This window comes from Lynx canadensis, chromosome F2 (genome assembly GCF_007474595.2).
Source record: "Lynx canadensis isolate LIC74 chromosome F2, mLynCan4.pri.v2, whole genome shotgun sequence".
NCBI classification, from domain to species: Eukaryota; Metazoa; Chordata; class Mammalia; order Carnivora; family Felidae; genus Lynx; species Lynx canadensis.
Window position 1 is genome coordinate 57399924 of NC_044320.2, and position 23091 is coordinate 57423014.

Sequence of the window (23091 nt, forward strand, 5' to 3'; positions counted from 1 at the left end):
AGAAGCTGAAGCCCTGTCTAGATGGTACAATTAGGAGCTCAAGAAAAGACAATAACTCATCAGGCCATTAGGGAGTGATTGAGTCCATTATTTATACAGAGCAGTAAACTGCTGGTGGAGATACAGCCCCTGCATCTGTGGTATATTCCAAATAAGACTCCTCCCTTGATGGTGAGCTTGGATGTGTTTTCAAGAGATTCCCAGAATCCCTCCTTTGGAAGGCATGAGATATTTACAACCAAGCATAATGTCGTATGCCTAAGTATTACATGAGCATTTAACAAACACTAATATGCTATCTGTGTATTTCACACATTCTTTTAAAGAATGGGAGGGATACGCTTTGCAATGTCTTTGGGGATGACTGTGAGAAGGACTCCAGTGAGCACGGACAGAGGCCTGCCGTCCCTGAGGTAGTCAAGCAGTTAGCCTTGATGAGGTCCATCCTTGGACTACCTTGCTATTTCCAATTATTTTCAAATGAGGTTTGGATGGCACTACCCTTGACCTTAACTGATCACGAGGTATTTCAAACCCCTTGTCAGTAACCTCAGGAGCCAGCTTACTAATATACAGCTATGGCACCTTTTTTACATTGCTTTAGGCTCAATACCAACCTTAGATCCTCTTTGTTTAAATCAAATTAGGATCATATGTTAGCCACTGCATCCTAGACGCAAATTTAAGTGATGCTTTCCCACTGGACTCCTGAGAGAGATTCAGCATTGAACGATGTGGGGTAAGAAGCAGAGAGGCCCTTCAAATAATTTTTGAAGGGAATGCAAAACTTAGATGTGCAAAGACCGAATGACAAATATGGGATAATTCAGATTTAAACAAACTTGCACGTAAAAATGATATCTTTTGCACAACCCAATGTCTTCATAGTGAAAACAAGCTTCTTTATATATGCAGCTGTCACTGGAATTCAAGGAAAAGATAGATGAGTACCTGAAACTAATAGGCTTGAACCCGTTTCAGCACTTCTTCTGCTTCAATGAGTCCAACATAATAAAACTAGGTATAGCGTGCAGCAAAAGTAGCCAATGTAATATTCATTGCGACCATAGATTTCCATCTCATACATACAAAGCATGGATGAAGTCATATATTTGCCAAATCAAACACAGAAAAAGCCTTAGGTATCCACACCAGATGCTGGCCTAGGGTTTGTTTGTGCACAAGTAAATGTCATGACACGAAGGTTTGTTTTCAAAGACAGTAGCTTTCATTACTGGGATTTGTCTATTCTAGAAGATCAAAATTACCCAGCACCTAATCCCTTTTCAATGATATTTCCTCTTTCTTAGGCTGAATCATCTGTAAACTTTTCCACTGGATTTTGTTTGAAATGCCTCAAATAGATGCCCTTAAAAAGAGCAAATTCCTGAGTGTAGGTTGTAAAAAAGCAAGGAAAAATAACATTTATTTTTAAGGTTACGTGGTTTGGGGGGGGGTGCATGTGACTGAATGAAAAAAATTCAAGTGATATCTAATCCTGTGCTTATGAAAAATTAATATGCCATCAGAGGAATCACAAGTATAGCTAAGATTAATGAAAGGCGCTTAAAAAATTACAAGCACACAAACTGATTTGATTAAAAAATAATCTTGCTGGTCGTCCTGTAATATTCTTCAACTTATCCACATCTATTCTGTCAGATGGTTATGATTAAAAATAGGTCAATGGGAGGCTACTGATAGAAATCACATGCAAAATGCACATGCAATGAATAGTAGTGGGAATGTTCAGACAGTTTAAAATGAATAAAAGCTTTTAATAAGCTTTGGTGGGGGGTGAAGGAAGGGCTGATTGCAGGGAATGGTGGGGGAGGGGGGGAGGGTCAGCGGGGTTGGGGTGGGGGGTGGGGGGAGAAAGGTGAGGGATGCTAGCATCTTACCAGAATCTTTATTAGAGTTTTTGCCTTCACTGTTGTCTCGCTCACACGTGTCTCTCTCGTCATCCTCTGCCACTGAGGCAGGCTTGCCGGCTCCTTCAGCCTCCTCACTCTGTTCTTCTGTCAAGAAAAACAGACCAGTCAGTAGGATTGAAAACCCCAGAAACGTGCACACTGAAATCAACGTGACCATGGAAAAGCAGTGCTCTTTGTGAATCGTCTGCAGACATTTACTCCGAAAAGAGAAGATAAATTTATTCCAAAGTCTCTGTTAGAACCTGCTGACTGCACCAATGCAAATTTTCATCTAAGGGAACTTCTTTCACACCCATTGAGGAAATGCGCCTGTGCTAAATTAGAATAAGAGAAAGCATTTTAAGTACGGTCCAAGCTAGAAAAGATTTAACAAGAGGTGCACAGCAGTTGTGTCCTCTTAACAGTAGAAACTTGTAAACTACAAGCTACACAGGCCTACTGTTTCTGTGGACTTGGACCGATGACAGGACAAATCCAATTCTTGGAAAAAATTCTTGGTGAAATAATGTGATTGTGATGGGTTAAATGTAAGACAGGTGTACCCCTGTCTTCAGTCCCCAGGCCCCAGGGGAATTTTTTGGAATTTGTCAGAGTAGGATCTCAAAACTTCAGTTACATTGGTGTGTGTGTGTGTGTGTGTGTGTGTGCGCGCATGTGTGTGTGTTTCTATAGGGGGAGCTATACAGAGTACAGGACATAAGAAGGTATACTTCTTCTATGACAACCACGTCACCCCACACCTCATTCACGGGTTCACACCAGCTAGATTACATGGAAATCCTCATAGTAACTCAACCCTATTTAATTATTCTGTAAATCTTAGCTATGCTGCTGCTGGTGGATTAATCTGTTTATGCAGTTAGCCTCTATGCTGGGTCTGTGTAGCACTAATCCGTGAAAGGCCCACTGTTCTCTTTCATCCTGCGATCATTTGTCTCTCACTGTGCTGATGTCACATTTTAATGAATTTTTAGCAATCTGAGTAATGCCAGATAACCAGACTCGCAACTCCCCACAGCATGGCATGCTGTTTTCATTGCAGCACAAAAAATAAAAATCATATTCCCCTGTTCAGGTAGGAATTACATAAATTAGGAGAAGAAGGTAAAATGGGATTTGAAGCACCAGGCTGCTCAATTTCATAAAATCTTTAATGACCATATAAATTAACCCTGGAAAGGCAAAAGGTCATCGACACACATTTGCATACACTCTTCTATTTGCTTTTGATAAGCAGAGCTTTTATGCAGAGAACATGATACAATTAACCCTTCAATAACCATACAAAACGCTGCTGCGGACATTTTAAGTGTCAAGCATTAACTGAAAATTACACACTGCATAAAATTTTCATTGCAAATGCTATAGTGATTGAAAGGGGAAATCGTGGCCCTCTCCACACCCCATGTTTTATTAATAACGTTCTGACAGCAGAATGAAATATCCACTGTCATATGTAGCAGCTGAGCACAAAAAAAAAAAAATGCTATTTAGTGCCTCACCGGCCGGCCCTGCTCTACAACTGTGCGAGCAGGAAACAACAGAAGGGGGCACTTCTGGGCTCAATGAGGAAACTCCAAAAAGCCGAGGGGAAAACAAGGGCATTTAATAAATTTGAAACAAGAATTTGTTTCAACTGTGAGTCCTCAAAGGCACCACACAAATCCATTTATTCCATAGTTGCACTCTGCCACTGCACAAAAGCAGAGCTGAGGTCCGTGGGGGAGGGGGTCAGTCATCTGAGGACTGTGGGGGAAGCTTCCCTTTCAGGCAAATACCTGTGAAATATTTCCTCTAAGAGGGGAGAATCAACACTTCTTAAGGCCCTAGCCTGCTTTCACCCCCCCATCAGCGATAATTACTGATCAAACACAGGCTCCCTCAGCCCAGCAGGGGCCAGCCTGGGTGGGGACCGTGGCCAGTTTGGTTTGGGGGGCTGGAAGGCCGAGGTCATGACTGGATGGGGCTGTTTCCCTGCCAAGTGCACACATGTGACATGACATCCAGTGTCAGGCCCTCCACCTACGACAGCCCATGGCAATTACTTTTCAACTCGTCCTGGGGAAGGGATGCAACACTTCTTTGAGTAGATTTACTGGACCTTTCCCCCAGGGCTGGAAAATGAAGTGTCAGAGTGCTACTGAGTGTCCTTATCTTGAGGGGACATAAAATTGTAAGGGCTATCGCAACTCACATTAATAAAACATAGCGTGTCAGGAGAAGAAAACAAAACTTATGAAGGCACTAAAAGACAAAACTACAGTATAATCTGGGTCTCATCGGATGGTTTTCGCAGGGTCTTCTTCATTTTCCAGGATGTGTTTTAAGTGTGAGAGAAATTCCCAGACATGCTCTTCTATACATCACTGTGGTGTCTGACCTCAGCCTGACCCTGGCAACAGTTTGAGAAATCTGAATGTGAACAAAGACTCTGTGTCAGCAGCAGGGAAAGATTGTGGGGTAGACTCTCCCCATCAACTTAATCGCAAACAGCAGTTCTGAGGCCATAACTTGGCCTGACTCTTCCAGGCCACAACTCATAACCTCTAGAGGCGGATTTGCCCGCACTGCCTCTGCTTCTGTGACTTTTTTCCCCTCTCTCTTTTCTGGTTCTTCCTTTGAAGTAGGCAGGCAATTAGCTCTAATGCGCAAGCAATTCAGACCTGTTTTGTGGTTTGGAAGGCGCAAGCTGTTTATTACAGGTAGGCTCTTTGGAGCCATAGAACTTTGCAGATTTCTAATCACGCAAAAAATAATCAAAGGGTGACTTATATACACCATAAAGTTTCATACAAGCCAGAAAAAAAAGAGCCTCACTTTCATTCGTAAAGAGAGCTTTTGAAATAAATTTGACATTCATTCTATAAATAGACTTTAGAGTCAAGAATATTAATGAGGAGAAACAGCTTTCTCTAGGAAAACCGTAGGCTGGATCTGGGGTTAAGGGAAGGAGTGTCTACTTTGTAATTTTCAAGTACCACATTTACCTCAACAGTAAAATGCCGTAAAATATAAGATGCTTTATAGGACACAAAATATGTATATTATATTAATGTATTCATATGTAATACTAATGTATTAAAGGAATGCCTTAAAACGAAGGAAAATTCCATAAAATTCCAATCCATAAAATTCCAAAATAAAGACACTAAGTTATATAAAAATTCCAAAATGAAGATGTTAAAGCAGTTTTCATTTTCAATAGGTTTCTTCACTAACGGATTACAAATAACAATAATGAAAGTATTATAACATTTCATAACACTGTTGTATTTATAGAACATGTATTTTTAATTAGTGTTTTGCCTTACGGAATATAAAAATACAGTATTTATTCATATGTTACACTTTATGACATGAATGTACTTAAGTTTAAAATGCATTTGGGTCCTGTAGAACTTTCCAATTTTCTTTTCTTTTTTTCTTTTCTTTCTTTTTTTTTTTTTTTTTTTTTCCAACGTTTATTTATTTTTGGGACAGAGAGAGACAGAGCATGAACGGGCGAGGGGCAGAGAGAGAGGGAGACACAGAATCGGAAACAGGCTCCAGGCTCTGAGCCATCAGCCCAGAGCCCGACGCGGGGCTCGAACTCACAGACCGCGAGATCGTGACCTGGCTGAAGTCGGACGCTTAACCGACTGCGCCACCCAGGCGCCCCTTTCTTTTCTTTTCTTTTCTTTTCTTTTCTTTTCTTTTCTTTTCTTTTCTTTTCTTTTCTCCTCTCTTCTCTCCTCTCTTTTCCTTTCCTTTCCTTTCCTTTCCTTTTTAAACTTATTTACTTTGAGAGAGAGAGAGAGAGAGCGAGCACACACTGGTGTGTGCGTGAGTGGGGGAGGGGCAGAGAGAAAGAGACAGTCCCAAGCAGGCTCTGTGCTGTCAGTGCAGAGCCCAACAAGGGGCTCCGTCTCACAAACCATAAGATCGTGACCTCAGCCGAAATCAAGAGTTGGGTCCTCCAGGTGCTCCATTCCCAGTTTTCAAATAAGTGATAGTACATTTTTTGTTTTTAAATATTTCAAAATACTAGGAAGAAGAGAAAATACTACTGTAGTCTTATACTTTTCAAGTGTGTTACAATAACTTCCCCTAGCATTTTTATCATACCTAACATATGATCTTATAAGTTACTCTACACATACACATAAACTATATTTCAAAGAAAGAAAAGTTTTTGAATAACTAGCTTAGAATACTTCCTTTTGAATAATAAAAAAATGACTGGAAAATGACTATTAATTTATTCTATAAAATTATACAATTTCTAAGCAAATCTATTTCGGTAGTAGCCCTCTGATCTAAGCACCAGCCAGTTGCGCTTGGTTCCCATTGTTTTTTTATACAATTAGGTTTGGGAACCCTCTGAGTTGTCTGAGGAAAACACTGCATACTTTTTAAGCCCAAGGAGGAATCATGTAAAGAGGAAGCAGAGGAGAGTAACTGAAACACTTCATATATTAGTTTTAATTTTAGCTATTGAGCATCTACTCTAGATACCTAGCTTATAAGAATTCTTTCCTGAACTCCCCCATTGTCTCTCTGCCCAGTCCTACTCCAACCAAATCTATCCTCAGTTTGATCTATTTAAACCCGACTTCCCCACTTAAAATCTTAGAGTATCTAAAATCTAAAAGCTCAATCTTCCATACATGGTAAGAATATCTTCAAGATACCTGGTCCCTATCTACCACCCCACTCTCATCTTTCTTTCCTTCCTGCCCAGCACTTAATTTCGAAAACAGTCTTCTCAAATGTTAGGGCACCAGAATCACATGGAAGACTTGTTAAAACAAAGACTCGACATCTCTAAGCTCCCAGGTGATGCTGTACTACTGGTCCAATGGCCATATTTCGTGAACCCACTGTTCTAGAAACATGTAACCATTATTAATGCCCTCTTCCTCCCCTGTAAGATATGCCATTATATTTTCTTGTCTTATCTAGAACAATTTATTACCACTGTATAACTGCCACTTTTCCTTCAAGCACAGCATGGGAAATATCAGTTTCATCATCCATAAAAATGGGGTTAATAACCCCTGCCTCATAGGTTTGTTCTAAGATAATGAATAAAAATCAGTCAGTGCAGAGCTTAACACAAAGTAAGTGCTAAAAATGCTACCCATGTTATTACTAGTGTTATTAATTACTTCTTTCTCCAAAAACTCTTCCCTGAATGTTGAACAAAGATTAATGGTTCTAGATACATTTTTGAATTTTTTAAAATTTATTTTTTGCTTTTATTTTCTTATGCATTGATGTAAAAAAACCTGACCCTAAGATATGAAAATTATCTGTGTATAGCCTACTTCCCCTAATAGGTACATCTTTACTGAAAACAGTAATTATATTTTTTATTTTTGTGCCAGAAGCACCTAGAACAGTGCCTGGAATATAATTTTTTTTTAATGTTTACTTATTTTTGAGAGAGAGAGAGGCAGACTGCAAATGGGGGAAGGGCAGCGAGAGAGGGAGACACAGAATCAGAAGCAGGCTCCAGGCTCTGAGCTATCAGCACAAAGCCCGACACGGGACTCGAACCCATGAACTGTGAGATCATGACCTGAGCCGAAGTCAGACGCTTAACTGACTGAGCCACCCAGGCGTCCCAACAGTGCCTGGAATACAGAAGGCAGGCAATACTTAGTAGTTGGAACACTAAATTCAATTTAGGAAGCAAAATTATGAGAAGAAAAGGAGGAGTCCAGATTCAATTCCATTCTTCTATTTCCCTTCAATAAAACTTTAAGAAGGTACTTGTTTGATTTTGGCCTTGTTTGTTTGTTTGCATTTTCTCTTTCTCTACTAAATCACATTTATTATTCAACTCTCCAGTCAGGCTTCAAATCGACTGGTCTTCGCAGAGCCACTAAGGACTTCCATGCTGTGAAATGCAGTGACCACTTTTCCATCTGCATATTACGTAACCTGGCTCAGCAGAAGTTACTATGCCCTTGCCCTTGAAAAAAAGCCCCCCTCTTGAATTTCATTGCATCAGACTGTTGTGACTTTGTTCTACCTCTCTGAAAGTTCCCTCTTATTCCCCTTTGCTAAGGCCATCTCCACTTAAAATCTAAATATTGGAGGGGTGCCTGGATGGCTCAGTTGGTTAAGCATCCGATTTTTGACTTTGGCTTGAGTCAGGATCTAATGGTTTGTGAGATCGAGCCCTGAGGTCGGGCTTTGTCCTGTCAGAATGGAGCCTGTTAGTGATTCTCTCTCTCTCTCTCTCACTGCCCCTCCCCTAACTCTTTCTCAGATAAATAAATGTAAAAAAAAAATCTAAATATTGACGTGTCTCCAGCGCTGGCCTGAAGCCCTATTGTCTTCTCTGTCTACAAAGAGAGTTTAATTTGAGGAAAAATAATAATCTTCCTAGATGATAGCATCCAGATCCCTTACTTTAAATGTATATCTCCATTTGGATGTCTAGAAGATATACCAACTTCATGTGCCTAATTTTAACTTTTGGCCCCCCCTCAACACAACTCACTCTGTTTCACCCCAATCTCTCCATCTTAGTTAATGGTGCCACCACCGTCGACCGAAGCAAGAGTCTTCCTTGACTCTTCTCTTTCTCTCATCGGCATACAATCTATTAGCAAGTTCTGTTATCTCAAATTCCAAAACACTTAGTACACACTAAATCTGTCTATTTCTCTAGAATTCCATTGTCAGTACCCTCATCTCTTACCTGGATTTTGAAATGGTTTAATAATGAGATAAGACTTGCTCCTGCTTTCCTACAACTTATGCTGCACATCTTAATAAAAGCAAGCTATTCTCCTACTTGAACCCTGCCACACTTCCTATTTCTCTTAGAATAATGCACCAACTTCTTACTATGGCTGAAGTGACCAGGCCTTTGGCTACCTTTATGACTGCACCTTATGCCACTCCCCTACTCATTCATTAACCTCTCCACATTAGCTGTCTTTTTCTTCCTGGAACATGACCAACTTCTTCCCACCTCTACCTGAAAGGCATTTCCCCAGACTCTGGCTCCTTCTCATTATTTAGGACTCAGTTCACCTGTCATTTCCTCAGAGAACTTCTCTGACCATTACTTTTTTTTTTTTTTAAGTTTATTCAGTTTGAGAGAGAGAGAAAGGGTGCACCAGGGCAGGGGCAGAGAGAGAGGAGGGAGAGAGAATACCAAGCAGGCTCCATGCTGTCAGCGCAGAGCCCAATGTAGGGCTCAATCCCACGAACCTTGAGATCATGACCTGAGCCAAAATCAAGAGTCAGAAGCATTAACCGACTGAGCCACACAGGTGCCCCTCTGACCACTGCTTCTAAAGGGGTGCATCATCTATCATAAAGGTGTGATTCTGAGACTTTAGTGGGAATCACATCACCTGGACGGCTTGTTACCTACAGATTGCCAGGCCGCATCCTCAGTGTTTCTGATTCTGTAAATCTAGGATGGGGGGCCAAGAACTTGAATTCTTACAATTCCCAGTTTGTGCTGATGCTTTGAGTTTGTTTGAGCACGCTTTGAGAACCTTTGCTGTAGCACATTACCTCTTTCACTTCATTACATTTACTGAAATCTGAAAATAACTTATTTATTTGTATAGAAATATCATCTAAAAACTGAGAGAACTCATCTGTCTTATTCATGACCGATGCCCAACAGTCTCTGGCACTAATATTCTGAGTAAAATCGATGATTCCTAGTTTTCTTCTTTGCGATAACTATGTCTATGGCAGGATGGCATCAGTTAAGATGGGGGAGAAGAAACAGTTTCGCCAAAAAGAGAAATTCCACTTGGAATTTGTTGTATCAGACTTTCCTGTACAACATCTCCATGGAAATATCCAGAAATCCCGAGAGTATCTCAGTATAAAGCTTCTCAGAGACCAAGGTGAAGGTGTAGATTTCGGTGCCCTTGTTTACAAAGCAACAAATAAATTTATTGACAGAGAACGTCTTCCTTTTAGTTTGATATTTTTGTCATAGTCTTGATTTTTGGCCTATTGCTTCCAAACTGATTATTAATGAAATCCTTTGATTGGCTTGAGGTGAGGGAGGCAAACTGGTGTATGCTATTTTATTTTAAATATGCTCTCTAGTTTTCTAGGGGAAAATAACACAAAAAATGAAAAAGCATTCATGAGAATGAATAGGTGAAGGTAAACTTAATGTTAAAGAATTTTAAAAAAATTAATGTTTATTTATTTTTGAGAGAGAGAGAGACAGAGCATGAGCAAGGGAGACGCAGAGAGAGAGGGAGACACAGAATCCAAAACAGGCTCCAGGCACTGAGCTGTCAGCACAGAGCCCGACACGGGGCTCGAACTCACGGACCATGAGATCATGACCTGAGCCAAAGTCGGACGTTTAACCAACTGAACCACCCAGGCATCCCTAACTTTAAAGAATTTTTAAAGAGAGAAGTCCTGACTTTATATTGAAGGAACGTTTTCACCTGCAAAAAAGTATTTCAGTTCCCTATTATGAATGCAAAGGACTTTTTATAACCATTTTGGCACATGATTATTTTATAATCATATATGGCACATTATTATTCCAATTGTATAAATCTGATAATTGTGATCATACTTATATAGCAGGAATCAATGAGGTGCGTCATGGCACCATGGGTGGATTTCCTCTTAAAGTATCTGAATATAATGCAGCTAAGAAAGCACAGCTGCCATTTTTTTTAACACACACACACACACACACACACACACTCTCAATGTAAGGGACTAATAAATGTGCTGATATGACTATACAAAGTCCAGTCAACTCGTTAATTACCAAAAACAACTCCACTAACTAATTTGGGGAAAAACAGTATTTGGCTTCTTGACTTAGAGTTTGTATAAAACTGACCACTTAGGTGAAATTTGATAGTGTATGAATGTAGATGTGAGAAATTATCCTGCAGAAATGACTTGTTCTTTAAAACGTTACTTTGTATATGTGTCCAAATATCCGGCATATTTAATTTTGCTTTTTAACTTACCTGTATAAGAGATCTGATCAGATCTAATTAGAGCACTTTCAGAGTCACATTTCAAACATAAATTACGAGAGTCACAAGTGGAACACAGTTAGGACCACGAGATTTCGAGAAGGAGTAGACCAGTTACCTGAGGTTGCTCTCAACTGCTGCTCCGGAAGATCATCCTCACAGGTCCTGGCTCCCAAAGAGGCAGTTTCTGCAGACGACATTAGAATGAAAAGTAATGAGCATCCCACGTCCAGCTCTGCAGTCACAGCCAGTATCCCAAGAACCCCAAATGTGGCTTTCAAAGAAATTAGCACCAGGTGGGGCTCAGGTGAGACTCCAGGACACCTTACATTCCAGTGAACAGTGGTTAGCAAAATGAGTCCAGAGAGCAGTAAGCTTAGATCAAATTCTCGAGCCCCAGCACACAACGAATGCAATACAGACAAAATACGGAAGCGGGGAGGTTCATCCTGATTTTTACTTCTTGGATATTTGGCCAGACCTCCACTGTGGAATCATGTGTTATAATAACAATGGCACATTGCATACATTATGAGCATACTGTAACTTCTCTGTCAAGACAGTGAAAAAGAAAAAAAAAACAAAACCAAAAGACCCCCCAAAACTTCAATATATGATAGTTGATGTGAGAGGCCAAAGCAAAAACGCAATCACCTGAGGAAACCTGAAGAGTATGTTCAAGTCATCAACAAATCCACATCTTCATTCCGATCTTTGATTTGAGCTCCAGAGCAGAAGTACCAACAAGGCCCTGGTTTGCCAACCTCAATCCCAAGCACAAATCAGTATTTTCACCTATCTCTGTTCTTCCTTTGTGCTCCCTGTTGTGCAGAAATCTATACAAAATGACTGGACCACAGAAATCACCCTCAACCTCTCATTCTATCTCTACACTGAGTCCTCCCATGCTGTTGATGCTACGGGAGTGTCTCTTGTCATGTGCGTTTCTCTATTCCTCTGTCATCTTCTCTTTCCTGACAAGTTCAGTAGCCTGCACAACAGTCTTCCTGCCTTGAATTCCTTGTCTCGTCAGCTAAGTCTAACCTCTTACAATACTGCGAGAACTCTTTTTCCAGAATACAGAATTGCCTAAATTCCAGTCCTGGCTCCATGAATTTCTAGGTAAGGGTATCAATTAGGCATATAACTCAACCTTTCTCAGCCTCAATTCTTTTGTGATATGCAGCTATAATTGTATAAACAGTCAACAATTATAAGAAAAAATAATATACATAAAGACATCACATGATATGGTCTTCAAAGTGAGAAAAAGCTGGATTATATTAAGAGGTTGAAAGGTCACCACACAATTCTTGCACTGCCAAAGAGACTCATGTTTAATACTTCTGGGCACTAGCATCTCTGGTTGATTCTGAAGCCTTTAATTAAACAAATAATTACCCTTGGAAATAGAAGTGCACACCAAGGCATTATTATTGCATTTACTGATTGTTTTCCCTATTATGTACACCACCTCTAGCCCCTGGTGGTCACCTATTTAAAGAGAATGATAATAAACCCTCAGTGTCTTTGCCCCAATAACACCAAAACACATTATGGGTTGTTTTTTTGTTTGTTTTTGCTTTTTTGTTTTTCTTTTTTTGTAGCCATATCTTAAATTAGTCTTGAAGGGAAGAATTTATCCTAGTTCTTGCTTAGAAATCCAGATAACTTCCAAACAGATCACAGTATTGATATCCACCCAATATGTCGTTCAAGAAACCCACCTTCTTCCTCTTGGCAACCTCTCGGATCTTTATGCTTTGACCAATGCTGTTCCTTTTATTTTGTGAATGTCTTTTGGTTCTTCTCCTATGAACCTTATTTTTCCCTCAAAACCTAAAGTAAGTGCTACCTCCTCTGTGCTCCCATAACAATTAGCTTATAAATACGTTTCAGCACTTATGATGCATTATGATAATTTTTTAGATGATTCATGCATATTTCCCCAATAAATTGTGTGTTCCTCAAGAACTTTCATCTTCGTAAATTCTCAACTAAGGACAAAGCGAGGCATGTCAAAGTCACCAGGCCACTTTTGTTCACAATACAAATCTGCACCCTATATGTGGAATCAGATGAACCTCAAGATGAGAATTTCATAAAAGCTTCCCAGAGCTTCAAGACTCTAAATTCACAACCCATTCAATTATGCCAAACACCGATACTAATTTCTGTTGCATAGACAGATCTTCCTCCACTTATGATGGGGTTAAGTCGCCATGAATGCATTATAAGTTGAAAATACCTCAAGTCGGAAATGCTGTTGATACAGGTAACCTACTGAACATCATAGTTTAACCTAACCTATCCTGAAAGTGCTCGGAACACTTACAGTAGCCAGCAGTTGGGCAAAATCATCTAACACAAAGCCTCTTTTTATAATGAAGTGTTGAATATCTCCTGTAATTTATTGAATACTGTACTGACAGTGAAGTACAGGATGGTCGGGTGGTCACAGAACGGTTGCAAGTTTATTGGTTGTTTACCCTCCAATGTGATTGCCTGGCTGATTGGGAGCTGGGGCTCACTGCCATTTTCCAGCACGATGAGAGAGAATCTTCCCACATATGTTTACCCCGGGAAAAGATAGAGATTCAAAATTCAGAGTATGGTTTCTATCGAATGCTTATCACTTTCGACCACCATAAAGTCGAAACACGTTAAATTGAACCATCATAAGTCAGAAACTATCTGTATTAATGGGTGTATGTGTGTGTGTAAAACCATTTCTTTCACTCTTTTCTAAGGAAAAAAATATAATTAATCAAAGGATACTTACCATTCCAAACATGACTATGTGCATGTGCGCGCGCGCACACACACACACACACACACACACACACTTCAATGTATCAGACACCTACTTAAATAGATATCAGTAGTACCTAAGTAAATTTGACCAAATGACTGCCACTCATTTAAGATTCACGAAAATAAAACTTTAAAAATGACAACTTAAAAAATATATTTCTGGGGGTGCCTGGGTGGCTCAGTCTGTTAAGCGTCTGACTTCAACTCAGGTCAGGATCTCGTGGTCCGTGAGTTCGAGCCCTGCGTCAGGCTCTGGGCTGCTGGCTCAGAGCCTGGAGCCTGCTTCCGATTCTGTCTCCCTCTCTCTCTGCCCCTCCCCTGTTCATGCTCTGTCTCTCTCTGTCTCAAAAATAAATAAACGTTAAAAAAAATTAAAAAAAATGTATTTCTGGCAGTACTGTGATGACCTATCCCTATAAAAACAGTCATGTAATCCTCATGATAAAGTCATGAGGCAATTATTAATCCTTATTACATAAATCAAGAGACTGGAGCTTAAAGAGGTAAAATTAACTTGTCCCAGGTCCCCAAGTTTGAAACTGACAGTGCCCGGGATGGAATATGGTTCAGGCTGATATAAAGGTTGTGGAAGTCTCGATGTGTCCCGTTGAAATACTATAGTATTAAGGAGCCTGTAAAAGTTTTCCTAGTCTTAACGAAGTCCTGAAATCAAGGTGGGTGGGTGGCGGAAGAAAGTAACTTTCCCTAGTCTTGTAATAATTCTGATTTTTCATAAAACATTACATTCCTTGAATATACAACATAACTCAATAATAGTTTGGTGCCACATTGAAATCATTTTATTTGACAGTGATTTAAGGAAATGTACCAATGTCAAAACCAGAAACGGTTATTTAATCTCACAAATTAGGATATGTGGTACTTGGAGACTGTTCTAGTGAGAGCGACTTGTGCAAACAATTTTATAAAGGGATGCAGTTCAGAATGCCACAGAATATTTTTTATGTTTTCAACAATGTTGCTCCCTTTATACAAATGATATAAATATTTAAATAAAGGAGCTTTTAACCTAACAAATGAACTGATTAATCTATACTTACTTCTCTGCCTGTGTAAATGAAATGTTTAAAACCTAGTAATGATACATAGCAACTTTCAATATTTCACTTTAATAATTGCTCTGTAATAACAAATTTGACTGCTGTTAACACAATCTGTCTCTTTGCTGGTGATTTAATTAGATTACTAATTTGTGTTCTCTAGCACCTGACCTTTCTTATTTAATACTATTTAAAAATAATACCACTGACAATTTATCCAGTATTCTACTCTCTTCTGTCAATTTGGTGATGATCACACATTTGAAAATGGTACCAAATTACTCTATTTTTATTAACACAATGAGGGAGTAATTGGCCCTATTTTCTGTGGAATAGTATATCGATAATCACAATCACTATCATCAACAACAACATGTCACCGAGTATTTGCTCTGTGCCAGGTACTGGCTGATGCTCTTTCTATGCATTGGAACACCCCTAGCAAGTGGTGAGCCATGATTTGAACCCATGAGGTTTTATTTCAGGGATAGTTAGCTTAACCGCAATGATATACTAGGCCGTATTTTTAAAATCCTAAAAGTCGCTTTTCTTGTGATTCTGAAATTATTTCCGGTGTTCATTTTTCTCATTTGGCTTGGATTCTGCTAACCACCTATTCCCCCAGCCCAACCCAAATGGTTACATCTCCAATGACAACATTTAAAAACTGAAATTCGGGGGGGTTCCTGTTCCCTCTAATTATGAGACAGAAGGTTCTCATAGCTCTCTCTCATTTCCTCACACTTGCCACACCTACTCATAAGCTTATCCATTCCATTACTCCTTTTCACCTTTCCCTTCCCTTATATGAAGAATTATTCTGGGAAATAGGCTGACAACTTTTAGGCATTTCATCTTAGTTCAAAAATGATCAAGTTTTTATCTGTGAAATCCTTTTTTTTCCTGCTAAATGGAATAATATATATATTTTTAATTATAATCAATACAAATCTAATGATCAGGGAAAGAGCTGGAATTTCAATTTTTTGAAACAGTCTAGGTATATAAATAGAGAATTCTAAGCTTAAGAATGTTGTTGTCATTTTGGGAATAAGTCTAACCTAATCTGCACTTTTGATCATAACAGCCCTTAGCTCTTTATATTCCTATTGGCTAAATTTGGGAAATATTTGGTACAAATTCAGGAAATTTTTAAAATATTGGGTGAATGTTTATGCTTCCAAATATAGTACTGAGACAAAATTGCCTACAAAACTTCCACATCTCATCTCTTCCCACCGATCTGCTAACGCATTAAATAATAAAGTGTATCGCTGTTTTAGCAAAATGTGTAGCACATAAAATGAAATATATACCAATACACAGAATAAATATTAAACCAACTAGTCTAAAATAATAAAGAGAAAGAAAAACATTTTCTGTAGCCTTAGGAAACATTTTGAGTTCCACTCTACTTACACCCATTTAAAAAAAAGAGTCCAATTCTTATTTTTTCATTGGAAAAAACTAAATTTTTAAAGAGCATCCCCATTTCAACAACCCTCCTACATTCTCCTCCCCATTTCCCTTTTGAAACCCCTCCCACTTTACCGCATATAGGTGGTATGTTGTAAAAGGATACTTTAGAGCCTCTGATATAGAAGAGAAAATATTTGCAGCACTCTCATTTTAAAATAATAAGTGAATACATGTTGGAAATCTGTTAGGTGTTAAGCACATAACACACATTTTCTCATTCAATCCTTGCAATAAACCTCAACGGAAAAACCACTGATTCTATGCAAAAGATGAGATATTAAAGCTCAGACATTTTAAGTAGTTTTTTTTTTTTTCCCAAAGGCATAGAGTAGCAAAAGAAGGATCTGGATGGAATCTGTCTGACATCAGAGCTCCATACTCTCCCCTGAACAGTGCTGCCTCCAGGCAGCCCCCAGAACACTTGAACCAGGAGGTCTAAAACCTGAATTTCCCACCCCCTAAAATAAACGGTTCAAACTCCTTCAGAGCAAATTCATCACAACAAGATCAATATCTAGAAGAACAGATCAAATTAAACATTTTTTATTATCTTGGTAGTTTACATCTTACTAAAGACCTCCAAACTTGCTTGTGTACCACAAAAGTGAAGCCTGCTTTCAGATGAAGCAGGTTTGCAATTAAAAATGGTTTCAAGTGGTCTCCATCCTTTTCCTATGTGGATACAAAGAGTGCTCTTCTAAAAAGCTGAGCAACTCAGCATGCTACCAAAGGGTTTTGAGTAACCAAGCAACATCATCTTTGTTGACCTGCAGTGCTTTCTCTTAAATTATTTCTTCTAGGCAGTAACAGATTGAAGTGCATTGGATGCTCCAGTGTCAATTATCTGAACGGGGCTGGATTTGTAATTTTTTTTTTTTTTAATTTTCTGGAAAAGTAAAGCTCCTTTGCCCTGCCCTGTCTGGTTTTACCCAGAAGTTATTTTTCTGTAGTAGGGGAGTAGTATCTCCTGGGGCCTCTAGGCCGGGAAAGTGTGATCACTTCTTACTGCTTCTTGAATCATCTATGACCTCAGTGTAATGGGACCTCAAAGGAATTTAATAAGTTCCTGATATCAATTAGTTTCAATAAATTACTCATACATCTCCTTACTGTATCTTCCTTGAAAGTGCTCTCACTGAAATATTTTTTCTTAAATTTATTAATCTCTAATACATTTCTCCATGTAAGACTCTGTTTCATTTCTGATTGTTTTGAAATTAAGAGATCAAAATGCTGTTGTTATAACCCAGGGAAAACATTATGTTCCCATCCGTCAGTTGCCCATTAATCTACACCTAAGTCCTCATAGGATTCGTCACAATCTCTCTTTACATTGTCCTAAACAATTTTTATTCCTTAGCATATTGTGTTGGCTTTGCTAGGTGGCTCATCCACGTAGGAAATATCTCTGGTCTAAACACTGATTCCCACCCCTACCCAATGAGAGCCTTTGTTCATGAGGAGCACTTCAGCCCTTTGCTTTCTAACACATAGCTAGTTTTTAATATATGAAAACCTCTACTTTCTACTCCATAGCTACCAACGTTTCTGAGTAGCCTTATGCTAGGTCAAAAGCCTTTTAAAGTTATTTTTTAAATGGAGAGAAAATAAATTTTTATCCAGAAGTGTGTCTGTCACTGTTTCCTTCACTACTTTCAAAGGCTCCTTTCAAGGGCATCATTTACTCTGAAGGAAGTTGCACTTCTTTGTTTCAGGCATAGTATTTGGTTCTTAGAGGCTTTTCTAGCTTCTCTTACACTTTCATCTGGAAGACTACAGCAATGACAGATGCCTCCCCCTAAGACTGCATTGTTTTTTAAATTACCACCACCATTACAGAGTTTAATCAGTTTTACAACCTTAAAACAAAATTCTGATTTTATTTCAATCATGTTCAAGAAGTCATTGTGCATTCTCCTTTGGAGTCGTTATCCATGAAACCATCATTCACTCTTGCTGTAGAGAACCAGAACAAACAACCCTACATTGAAATAATGGCTTTTTTTTTTCCCTGAGATTCATTCTCTTTGCTTAATATTTGGAGCAAAGATAAAAGGTGAGCCACCAGTGACATAAAGATTGCCCACTTCTGCTAGAACTATTGGCTCTCAGAAGCCTGTGTGGTTCAAAAAACTATTTCATTAGGAAAATACTCACTACTCCATGCATACATTTATGCTAAGGAAAAAGAAAAAACATGGACTTATGAAACAGATACACCTGGATTTGAATCCCAACGCCAACACTTTCTAATTATTTGATGGAGCAAGTTACTTAGCCTCCCCTGAAATTCAGGATACTATATGTAAAAGTGGAAGCAAAAATAACCAGATTTCAAGGTGTAATAAGGAGTAAAGTTAATAACTACAAAGCATCTAGTACTGAAAAAGTAGTAGCTGTATTCATGCATGATTCTGCTCTGGCTTTAGTCCATCCTGCTGAATACAAATTTTTCAAAGGAAAGACTACATCAATTTGATATTATGGCTTTTTAGATTATATTTATATGTAACGTACTCTCTGTCTATCAGCTAAGTCAGTATTTTCGACTTTTAAAATATCACTATTACATGTGTAGACATTTTGGAAAGAGCAAATGTTAACATGACTAAATATTGTTTTCCTAAGCCATGTAGCTTGAAAGTTTCTTTTAATCCCTAAGTAAATTTTACATTCTGCAATAAAAGTGGTGTGTGTACCACCCTGTAAAGACTGTCCAATGCACACTGGTTTGGCCATTTTCGAAAGTTAAAGTGAAGAAGATGAACTCTTTAGACTGGTAGTAATATACAAGTAAGCCCTAGGTTTCCTTTTGCAAAAAGAGGCACCTGCCTTCTCCGACTCCAAACCCCACCCCACCATCGGCCTTTTAGCAAGAGAAAAGTTTAATGAGAAGTCACAAACAATATCAAAATATACAGCTTTGCAAATGTGGCAGTCTCCAAAACTCTAAAAACCTCCATTTATACACAATCACTGGATCTGATTAATTTTCTAGATTATTCCTTACACTACAGTCACCTAAATCATATGTCCCACTAAACATAGCATCAAAGCACATAACACTTGTTTTTTCTTCAAAGCAATTCATAATGGCCCAAACACAATATTGCTTTCACAAAGGCAATGTTAAGAGGGGAACGTATGGAGTGGGGATGAAAACTTTAGCCTCAATCTGTGTAAATTCAAACAGATCTATTAGCATGTTGGAGCCAGTTTTCTCATCTATAAAAGGGAGATAAGATGATCTCTTCTGCTTGCCATGACAAGTCTTTGCAAGGGGGAAACGTAAGTTGTTGTTATCAACACCTCCAGTTGACCATGCAAAGTAAGGAAATACAATCTTTATACCATACTCTCTAAATATTTAATGTCTTAAATATGCTGACATGGAACGTACCATTACTACTTATAATAAACTCCTCTATACAGTTATATATAAGGAGGAAATTATTGCTTCTCATGTGCAGGCTTATTTATTTTGTGAATTATATATGGCTATAAAAGAAAATCCTCAGATGACTAGATCAATTCTTTTTATCAACACTATAATTGTTGAAATAAATTTACCATTAACCTAAGACGCAGAAAAGTTTCCTAAATTATATGTAAATAATCCTTGGATTTTCACTATTTGGAGTTTTCTACATTTCACCACATTAGGAATAGTCAAATTTATATGGTCATATACCCCAAATTACACTTAGGAGAATTGACCTGGGCAATGATGGATACAAACATAAGTAAAATAAATCTGGAGAAGGAAAGTGAGTGAAAGTATGCACAGCCCCAGAAAAGGAAGATTAGAAAGACTCGGTTGGAGCCAAGAGTGAAAAATGTACAATTGGAAACTGCTATGCATTTTCAAGACAATACTTATGCATACCCATGAAATGTTTATTTAATAAATCATTCATTAATGAGCAAACAGATTGATGAGATTTGGCACATGGCTTTCTTTGGACTGTATTAGCAGTAGAAAAAATAGTTTCTGAGACATGGCCAATTTTTTTTTCTCCTTTGCCTGAATGCAAGTATTGGCAAAGGGTCCCTCAATCTTGGCAAAGTGAGAGTTTAAAGCAGGGAGTGCCATGATCATATCTGCATCTTTGGGATGCTGTGTGGAAGATGGAATAGAGGAGGAAAAGTTTTGTTATTAAAAAGGAAAAAAAAGGATACTGGAACATTCACTGTACCTCAATCCATTACTGTCTAGAAAAAGTCATGGAAGAACAGTAATTCCATTGGAGAGAAAAGGAAAGTTCAAAAGTCCAAGATTGGGATGAGAGAAAAGATGATGAGCTCAACTTTGGACGTGAATTAGAGCAGAGCTCTTTGGAAAACATTTCAGTTTATGAAACTAGACCTTAAAAGAGAGGTCTGGGGGCGCCTGGGTGGCGCAGTCGGTTAAGCGTCCGACTTCAGCCAGGTCACGATCTCGCGGTCCGTGAGTTCGAGCCCCGCGTCGGGCTCTGGGCTGATGGCTCGGAGCCTGGAGCCTGTTTCCGATTCTGTGTCTCCCTCTCTCTCTGCCCCTCCCCCGTTCATGCTCCGTCTCTCTCTGTCCCAAAAATAAATAAACGTTGAAGAAGAAAAAAAAAAAAAAAATTAAAAAAAAAAAAAAAGAGAGGTCTGTGTTCAAAATATTTGGAAGCTAATAATTGTAAATCTCAGGAACAACACATAGAGTATGGAAGGTAAGTTTTAAGGAAGGAACTCTGAGAAAGGAAAATTAAGAAGTAAGTGGCACTGAAGACTATTGAAAGATGATAAACGATAATGACAGAGCACAAAGAGGTAAACACATGACCCTGGAGTGATTGGTAAAACAGTGGCCAAAGGACAAGAACTTTTCCAGAAGTATGGGCACAAGTGTACAACTACACAGGGAAGTCAAGTAAAATAAGGTACCGGTGACACTGTGACAGATAGTAGAGGCTCGGACCAAAGAGATAGTGGAGGAACTGTCATATATTTCAAAGGAGGAGTAGATAGGACTTGCCAATGGGTTTTGATGAGGCAAGTGAGGGAAAAAGAAGAACAAAAGATTATTACAATGTTTGTTCGTCCAAGAAATCAGAAGAGTAGAGATGCTATTTACTGAGATGAGGGGAAATGCAGACGGAAAAAGTTAGGAGGGAGAGAAGGTTTGGGATCTGCAGTTTTGAACATGTTTAGTTTGAGATCCGAGTAAAGGTGTCAAGTAGGCAGATGGGGGTGGGGGAGGAAGGGAGAAGGGGGGAAGGCAGAGAGAGGTCGACATACAGTTGGCGGTGTAAGTCCTTGAGATGAGATTGAATAAGATCACTAGAGAATGAGGGTCCCTGATTGAACCTGGAACCAAATTGAACACTCCTACACAGGGACATATCAAAGCAGAGGACACTGTGAGCAGTCTTTTTTCCAGCAGGGAGAAGTATCTTATCGTTGACATTGTTTAGAATTGTCAGGGCGTGGTAAAAATAATACTTAAGCTCGTGATTTTCCTTCAGTTTTATTGTTTTTAAATCCCCTATTGTGGCTGCTCCTTCTTTATTCCCTGAACTAACTAGGTGAAACATTTCCACTGTCCCCTTCCAAAATAAGGAGACAGCAGTGAAGAAGACTGAGCAAGAAGAGTCAACGAGGTAGGAGAAAATCAAGAGAGAATGGGGTGTGGAAAGCCAGGTGAAAGAGACGTTTCAAGAAGGGAGAGAGCAACTCGTTTAAAGCTCCTGGTTGGTCTAGTCTGAGGAGGACCAGGAACTGGCCAGTAGATTTGCCAAAGAATGGGTTCTCAGAGTCCTTGACCAGAGCTTCTTTGTGGAGCAGTAAGGATGAACATCCCCTGAATGTGGTATAAGAGAGAATGAAGAAGAAGGAAATGAAGATGTCAAGTGCAGACAATTCTCTGAAAGTTCTACTGTGAGAAGGATCCCAGAAATGGGCAACATTTAGAGGCAGACGTAGCATGTGGGAAGGCTTTTCATAAGCAGGGTGACGTAGAGACTATCAGGTGTGATGATGGGAATGAGCCCGCATGAGGAGAACATTAGGTGGCAGAAAGAGGCAGGCCGGTGCTCTGGGATGGACTTAGGTGTGGGTTTCTGAAGAGCCGTGGGAATGGGGATGGAAGTCAAATATTATAGACGTCAGTGGAAGTTAGGCTAGGATTTATCAATCTCACAGAAGGTGGAAACAAACAGCATCAAGAAGAGAATTAGGGAGGAGAGTTGGGGAGTGGGAAGGACAGCGGAGAGTGAGGAAGCCCCAAAATAAATGTAAATGATGTAAAACAGGGACTGGGAAAGAGAGTTAGAGAGCAGAACCCACTTTGTTTTAGCACGTGAAATATTCCTATTGTCTTTTGTGTGATACACAATGACAGAAATCGTTTTTTTGTTGAGTGAAGATTTGACTAGCATTCCTGTGTAGCTATGAGGCAAGAACTATTTTTTCATTGTGGATGTTATGGGGACCCTGTAAGCAATAAAATCGTGTCAACAAAAATGAAAAGACTTACAGAACGTAAACAGTTCCCCATTAAACTCTTCAATTAAGTTCTATGGCAATACAATCATACTGTATTTTTCATAATCTTTTTTTAAGTTTGCAAAAAACTTATGTGTAATGCACACAGCACCTGCATTTTAAGATTTTGGTACAAGATGATGAAAGCTCTCAAAAATGTGTGCTGATTTTGTCCATTAAGTTTGCTGTCCTAGTTCCTAGTTGAAGTAACTCATGATTATCGACAGTGTAAAAGATGACATATAAGATGAAATTTCACACTACCCTAAACATCTGATGATTAAAACAAACAAAATTGCAAAAATATTAAAC

At 39.0% G+C, this 23091-nt stretch overlaps 1 protein-coding gene across 1 annotated transcript in view; it reads right to left on the minus strand.

Moving 5' to 3' along the window:
* The window catches only part of ZFHX4 (zinc finger homeobox 4), a 184631-nt gene that overhangs the window by 23384 nt on the left and 138156 nt on the right, over positions 1–23091 (minus strand). Inside the window, exons 5-6 of the mRNA XM_030304339.1 lie at positions 11034–11102; positions 1902–2018 (exon numbers count right to left, since the gene is read on the minus strand). Coding sequence (XP_030160199.1) covers positions 1902–2018; positions 11034–11102 — 186 coding nt within the window. The remainder of the gene's footprint in view (positions 1–1901; positions 2019–11033; positions 11103–23091) is intronic.